The 7,174-nt window shown below is 44.8% G+C and overlaps 1 protein-coding gene across 1 annotated transcript in view; it reads right to left on the bottom strand.

Moving 5' to 3' along the window:
• Window positions 1–814: 814 nt before the first annotated feature.
• Window positions 815–7,174, bottom strand: part of HLCS (holocarboxylase synthetase) — a 118,474-nt gene continuing 112,114 nt past the window's right edge. Inside the window, exons 10-11 of the mRNA XM_066314180.1 lie at window positions 3,474–3,687; window positions 815–987 (exon numbers count right to left, since the gene is read on the bottom strand). Coding sequence (XP_066170277.1) covers window positions 819–987; window positions 3,474–3,687 — 383 coding nt within the window. The 3' untranslated portion in view covers window positions 815–818. The remainder of the gene's footprint in view (window positions 988–3,473; window positions 3,688–7,174) is intronic.

The raw sequence follows: 7,174 nt of genomic DNA, 5'->3' as shown, positions 1-7,174 counted from the left end.
GCAGATCACCTGGATAACCAAGCACAGTCCCTAAGTGCTGATGGAATACTCTCCCAAAAAGTCAAGGCAGCCATTAAGAGTTGCAGACCTGAGATCAAAGCACGGGTTGGTAAATTGTTGTAGAGGTCTACAAAGAGAAGAAACAACTCAGCGAGGATCTTCACTCAGACCTGGAATTAAGCACAGTGGTGATCCCAGCAATTCAGGGATATGTGATGTTCCAGCTGGTTTTAGTGCAGACAACACAGAAAAACAGAATTTAGTTTAAAAAATAAAAAAAAAATAATAATGATAAAATAAAAAGTAAGTATTGTCCTGCACTGTGGTAAATCACAAAGAAACAAACAAAAAAACCCCAAAACCCACAAAAACACCAAAAAACAAAAACAAAACAAAACAAAACCCAAAAAACCCCAAAAAAACACCAAACAAAAAAAAAACCCCACAAAAAAACCCCCCAAAACAAAAAACCAACAAAAAACCCAAAAAACCCCCCACAAAACAACAACAACAACAACAAAAGGGAAATACAGAGCCACTTCAGTCTCTCCAGTACAAGGTGTAAATGAAGAGAAAGTTCTGTTCACCACAAACATTCCTTTGCAATCAGACTCCTTGCAAAGAACACATCCTTACAAAGAATGGCAACAGAGTTTTGAAGTTCATGAAGAGAACAAAAGCCTTCAGCTGTGAGATCACCACCTCCTCTCAGCTGCTGAAGTCACCCACGGCAAAAAAAAACCACCAAGCCGAAAATCAGAGGGGAAAAAAAATCCAACTTTGAGTTCCCACCTGGAGCAGGTTCAGGTGAAACGCTGTCAGTGCTTGGGCACGATGAGGTTCCTGAGCATGTCGAAGGAGTTGCCATCAGGGTGCACAGACTCCACGCCTTTGCCCTCCTGGTGCACCTGCAGGTATCCAAAGTCATCGATGCCGACGATCCAGGCCAAGGGGCCGTCCTCGCCGCGCAGCCGCACGCGCTTCCCGCTGCAAGGAGGGAATTATCCTGTGAGCTGGAGTCCAGGACACCCCCTTGGATGGCCTGGGACCCGAGGAAGGGAATCTGAGCCCTGCACAGGGGGGTGTGGAGCTGGTCCAGGGGGCTCGGAGACCTTGGCACCAGGAAAACACCAGGTTTGATTTTAATCCATGGGAAAAGCTTCCGACATTGCAAAAGGAATTACAAACCACTGGGATGTGAAAACAGTAGTTTAGCACAGTAGAAGATACAGAATTCAGTAGTTTTAGAATTTATAGAATAGAGGTAAATGGGGACAAGATGGTGGAATTTGGGTGGTACCTCATGTACTTCTCCTTCTTCCTCATCCTCCATCTTTTGGGGTGGTGATGGCACAAAGTGGTTAGAGTGGATTGGGCAAAGTAGAAATGTCACTTTTAGTGTGGGCATTGGGCATTGGCACAAAATAGTAAATAACCAACACGTAGTTATCTGTATAAATGTTAGGGGACATCCCATCTGTGGGCAGTCACCTCGTGTCCCAGCTGCTGTCCAGACCTCGGCTGGGAGCAGAGAAAATTCTGAGATACTGAATAATAAACACCACGAGAAACCTGAAAACAAACCTTGAGGACTCTGCTTTTTTACACTGACGCGACTCGGGGCTTTTAGAGGGCCAAGGACTTTAAACCACCTAAATCTCGTGTGAGGAAACTTCCCTGACAAGTTAAAGCCTTGGGCTTCCAGCTCTTGTGTTTTTCTCAAACCTTAGATTGCATTCCTTATAAACTGTTAGTTTCACTGTTTGCGTTTTGTTCTCGCGCAGCTTCAATGTGTATTTTGAGAATTTATCTGTTGATTACATATTTCTCCTCTGGGAGGAGGAAGGTGATTGATGGGGATGTGCACCAATGAGGTCAAAAAGGTGGCAACCTCTGTAGCCAATCTTTGGCCTGCTTGTAAAAGTGTATATATATGGAGTCAGAAAAATAAAGTAGGGAGATTTCCTGCTTGACCTCCTGCTGCCTGCTTCATCCTTTTGTGTTCCTAACAGTGACAAGTTACTGTCTTTGCTTTTTGGTCAAACAAAGCAATCCCTCTCTAGGCCTGAAATCCAAGGGCATCCCACAGCCTCACGCCCTGAAAAGTATAAAAAGTGAATTGGGGGGGAGCAAAATGGGGGAATGTGACTTCATGACCTGCAGCTGTAAGTGGAGGATTAACCCCTGATGTGTAAATGGACCAAACTTTTAATTGTCTGAAAATCTCGTGACCATTGTCCGTGTTGGGTGTAGCCTCAGAGGCCTCTGAGTGCCCAAGGTGTATCTGTGGAAGGCCCTTCATAAATACCAACTCTTATTCTCTTTATCTTGTCTCTATTCTAGGCAACCACTGCAAGGCATCAAGAGAGGGCTCATCAGAACCACCAAATGGATCATGGAATGGTTTGGGTTTGATGCCTTGGAAGGCTGAGCTGGAACAGAGACTGGACAGAGCTCAGAGAATAAAGCAGATATTTATTAAAAGGCCTTTAGGACACACCTTGGGCAGGACAAGAGCCTGGCCAGGGCTACACCCAAGGTGGACCCAAAATGGTCACAAAATGGTCACAAAATGGACACAAAATGGCAGACTGGTCATGAGGTCTCACACTTTGATAAGTTTTGGTCCATTTGCACATTGGGGTTGAATTGTCCAGTTCCAGCCCCAGGTGATGCAGTCCCATCCTTCTTGTTCTCTCTCCTCAGCCCACCCTTGTTTGTGCTTTGGGGCCTGAAAACTTGTCCCAGGTGTCCTTGGTGTGCAGCAGGAGAAGGATTTGTTTTGTGTCCCTGCTGTGTGCAGAGCTGAGTGACACTGACTGTGAGCTCAGAGCTGCAGCCCTGGGCACCACAGAACCTGGGATACAGCAAAGAGAAAACTGAAGGCATCAGGTTGGAAAGGACCTTAAAGATGATCCCATTCCAACACCTCCCACTGTCCCAGGTTGCTCCAAGCCCTGTCCAACCTGGACTTGGGCACTCCAGGGATGGGGCAGCCACAGCAAATCTGTGCCAGGGCCTCCCCACCCTCACAGCAAAGGCTTCACCCTCTAACAGAATGTTTCATTTCCCACCTCATTGGTTCTTTACACAGAATGACTTCCAGCAGCATTTTCTACCTGCTTTAATTTCCTTTTGAGGAACGAATGGAGTTGGAGTTAATCCAAACAGTCCATTGGTTTTTTTCCCCCCTAAAAGTACAGCAGCTTCATCCATCTCGAACCAAATCACTCCCAGTTCCCTTTGTTTGGAGATGATACATGTAAAATAACTGGAAGCCTTCCTTAGCTCATGCTACTCACTGATTTATTATGTGCTACTTTAATTCTCCCTTAAAAACGTGCAACCTGCTTGGGAGCTTGTTTTAAATTATTCACTTATATTAAAGGGGATTCTGTGGAAAATGACAAAATATCCATGAGTTCTTCCATCTTTTTTATTAAAATAAACTTTGAGAAGGACATAATCCTTACCTGTGCACCCAGTACTTGTAGTACTGGGGAAGAACTCCATTGGGCCCCTTCTCCTGAAAAACCTCTATGAGCCTCTCCAGCACAGTCACAGTCCTTGCAATGAGGCAGTCTGCACTCAGAGGCTTCAGATCTGTCCCCTCTTCCCTGTTAAACTTTGCAATGAGGTCATTGATGCAGATGGTGGGGTTGCTGTTATTCACATTAAATCCAAAGCCTGGAGAACACAAAGAGAAGGAACACAATCAAAGAGACAAACTCTTTGTAACCACCACAGCCAGCACTTCATTCAACTGCTCCGTACAATTATCCCTCAGGATGGATTCCCAGAGCTGGCTTCATTCAGTCTCTTACACCTTTGAAACAAATGCTCCTGTAATTACAATTCTCAGCTCAGATTTTGCTCCTTGCCCTCGAAATTTGCCTCAGAATTACAGAAAAAAAAAATCCAGCAAAGCCTTTCAACCACACCCCATCCCATCAGCAAGGGTTGGGAGAAGATAAACTGCACCTTGGTTCCAAAACCATCCATGTGAGACATTCTTTTCCTCCCCTGGGGGCTGGCAGGTCCTCAGAGAACAACTGATCCTACCCTAAGATGGAGTTTTATCTCCCAGTCTGAAATCTAGCTCAGAGACCTTTCAGTTTACTGCAGCGAGCTGAGTGCCCTTTCCAAAACTCCAGACTTTTCACTCGGCTGATAAGCCTTGTTTGGTTAGCTTGGGAAAGCCCAGAAGATCTGATTTGAGCTTAGTAAGACTCCAGTTTGCCTAATCCATCTCACCACAGCATGTCCTTTAGAAGCCTCAAGCCTCTCACTGAGATTTCTTTCTCCAGCTGGAATTCCCAAATTCAAAGTTGGCAGAATGCCTCCCTTCTTTAAATATGGCTCTTGGGGCCTTTTCTGCAGCCTGCTGAAACAGGCTTCCAGGGATGTAAAGAAGTATATGGTATTACCTGTTTATTTTTTTTCTCCTAATAATTTGGGTTTTTTGTTTTTTTTTTTTCTTTCCTCAGACATTTGGGATAAAATCCTGTCTGTCAATCAGGTTTGGACACAATGCAGCTCCATCTGCAAGGAGGTGCAGATGTTTTGATTTGTAAATTTGCCATTAATAATTTGTAATTTGTGTTAACTTGGAGGAGAAGGATCTCTGCAGCGAAAAGGAGTTTTTGATTTTTAACAAGCCAGGGAATGAATGCACACCAACGAGGCACCGTGATCCCAACACAGCAGCCCTGTGGAAATGAGCTGAACTGGGTTACTGGAAAGAGATAAAGGAAAATGAACTGGAAAATGCAACGAGCTGTGCCAGCAAATCCCAACTCAGGCGTTTGCACAACGTGAGGGAAGGGAGACACCGTGGCCACTAAGGGGATCACAGGGCTTTGGATCCATCAGCAGCCTCAGGATCACTGCTCAGCAACCCAAAAAAGTGGGACACAACAGCCACCCTGGGACGAGGAGCTCAGCTGAACACCTGGGAACAAGCACGGCAAAGGGGAAAAGGCAGCCAGGAAATCAGAACCACGAGGTGCTCAGGGCTCTGGGGGCACCTCTGCGGTGTCCATGAGAGGAGTGAGCGTTCAGCAGTGGCCCTGCAGTGCTGATGTGGCTGATGGATGTTCCAGTGGTGGAACCATGAGGATCTGGACGTGCCTGAGCAGAGGCAGAGGAGCGTTCGCAGGTCACGCTCGCTGGCTGTCCCCTGCATTCCACCTTGGCTCCTCCGCCTGCTCAGAGTCTGGCCCTCACATTAATGGTGAATATCCTTCTCAGAACTCCTGCTCCACAAAGTCACAACACCGTCGAGTCCTTCAATTTTTAAATTAAAAAGGTTTTCTGGTTGTTCCTTTTTTAAAGCCTCAGCGTGGAGCGTGACATCTGCCAGGCTCGAGCAGTGAAAACTCAGGTTTGTCTTTGATCTTTATTCTCCTGAGCTCCTTCTTGGAGCGGCAAAGCCACAGAGATGATGATGGAATTCTGGAAAATGAGGATTTCAGGCTTTCTGTGCTGAAGGGCACTGACCCTCAAGCAGGCACTGCATTTGACCTGAGGCCATGGAAAAGGCTTCCAAAATTGAGTGACAGCACTGGGGTTGTGGGTGTGGAGTTTGAATAGCGTTGTGTGATCTCACAGGGTGAAAAACTCAGATTTTCAGATTTTAGTATATTGTAGTTATACGTGAAGCAATATGGAGGATTGAATGCATTGTCTAAGTCCTTCTTCTTCACCTTCTTCTTCTTGGTTTTGGGTGTTTTTTTTCTAGTTGGGTTAAAAAGACCCACATTGCAGACATTGTGTGGTCAGTTATTTGGTTATAAATGTATAAATAATACAGGTGTCATCTCGTTATTGGCTAGTTTTTGCTTAAATAACTTTGGAAAGAGTTAGAGACACCTCCATTTTCCATCTTGCTAGTTAGAGCTCACAATCTGTGAGACTAATAAAAATAAGAATTAATAAACACTGAGGCTGAACATGAAACTGCTGTGTGTTAATCCCAGCTCTGACACGAAGAAAAAAAGACAAAAAACTTCACAAGATGATCTTTGATTCTCACCATTATCCTCATCAGTGGGAGATTCCTAGGAACACCATGGAAAGGGCGAGTTCACTGCCTGGGTGTGGCACTCAGAGCTCTGGGCTGGGGACAAGGTGGACACTGGGCACAGCTGGGACTCTACGGGCTGGGAGAGCTTTTCCAACCTCAGGGATTTGGGGATTCTGTCTAGGAAAGGATCCTGCATGACTCTGGAGAAGGGGTGATGGATCTGACACACCTTTCCTGTTGGAGAAGCTGAATCCCATCACTCCTACCCATACAAAAACTTAAATGTCATGAGGACCCTCAATGACTCCCAGTGGAACACAGCACTGGGGTGATGGAAAAGATCTTGGATTCATATGGGGCAAGGAAGTTTGGATTTTAAAAGCTCCCAGGTGAAAACTGACTGATGAAAAGGGACATTTATCTATACCTCAGACCTACCAGATGACTCCTATGGATACCAGAGAGAATGGAGACAGAAAGCCTCTTTTGGAATTGGAATATTTTGATGTTTAGGGGAAGAATCAAAAGGTCCAAACCAAATATGTGAAGTGCTCAAGAGATACCTGATATCATGAACTGTTTTGGGCTCAATTTCTGCTTTCCTTGTGTTAACCAGGCTGTAGGAAAACACGGAAGCTGTAAATGGTTGATGGGGCACAGAGAGATTTCTTAAGTTTCGCTGCAATTTCCATTCCACTTCTGTTGACAATATACAAAATGAAGGTATAAAATTGCACAGAAAATGTCATGGCTGAGCATGTTTCACAGAAGGAGGTGACTTCTTCAACTCTTTTCTTGCTTGCACCTCTAAAATCACAGAACTCTGACAGAAACAACATCATGACCACTCCATGTTTGCAGGATATTTAACTTGTGCTACATTCAAATATCAAATATCATCTTTTTCTTTACCCTTTTAGACTTGCTAGGGAATTTTCTTTCAATTTTTTAGACACACCAGAGACAATTACTTTTGGAACCAGAATCTGGCAGGTTTCTAAGCAGATCTGGGATGCTGCTGATTAGGAGAAAAAACTTCCTTATCAAACAGCATGATAAGGATAGGTCAAATGGCATAATAGGATGATTATGAGACTAGAGATGATAAATACATCCCAAGATTAAAAAATGAAAACATTACTCTGTGCC

Source organism: Sylvia atricapilla, chromosome 2, assembly GCF_009819655.1.
Source record: "Sylvia atricapilla isolate bSylAtr1 chromosome 2, bSylAtr1.pri, whole genome shotgun sequence".
NCBI lineage: Eukaryota > Metazoa > Chordata > Aves > Passeriformes > Sylviidae > Sylvia > Sylvia atricapilla.
The sequence above is the reverse complement of the archived record's forward strand: the minus strand, read 5'-3'. Positions and strand labels throughout refer to the sequence as shown.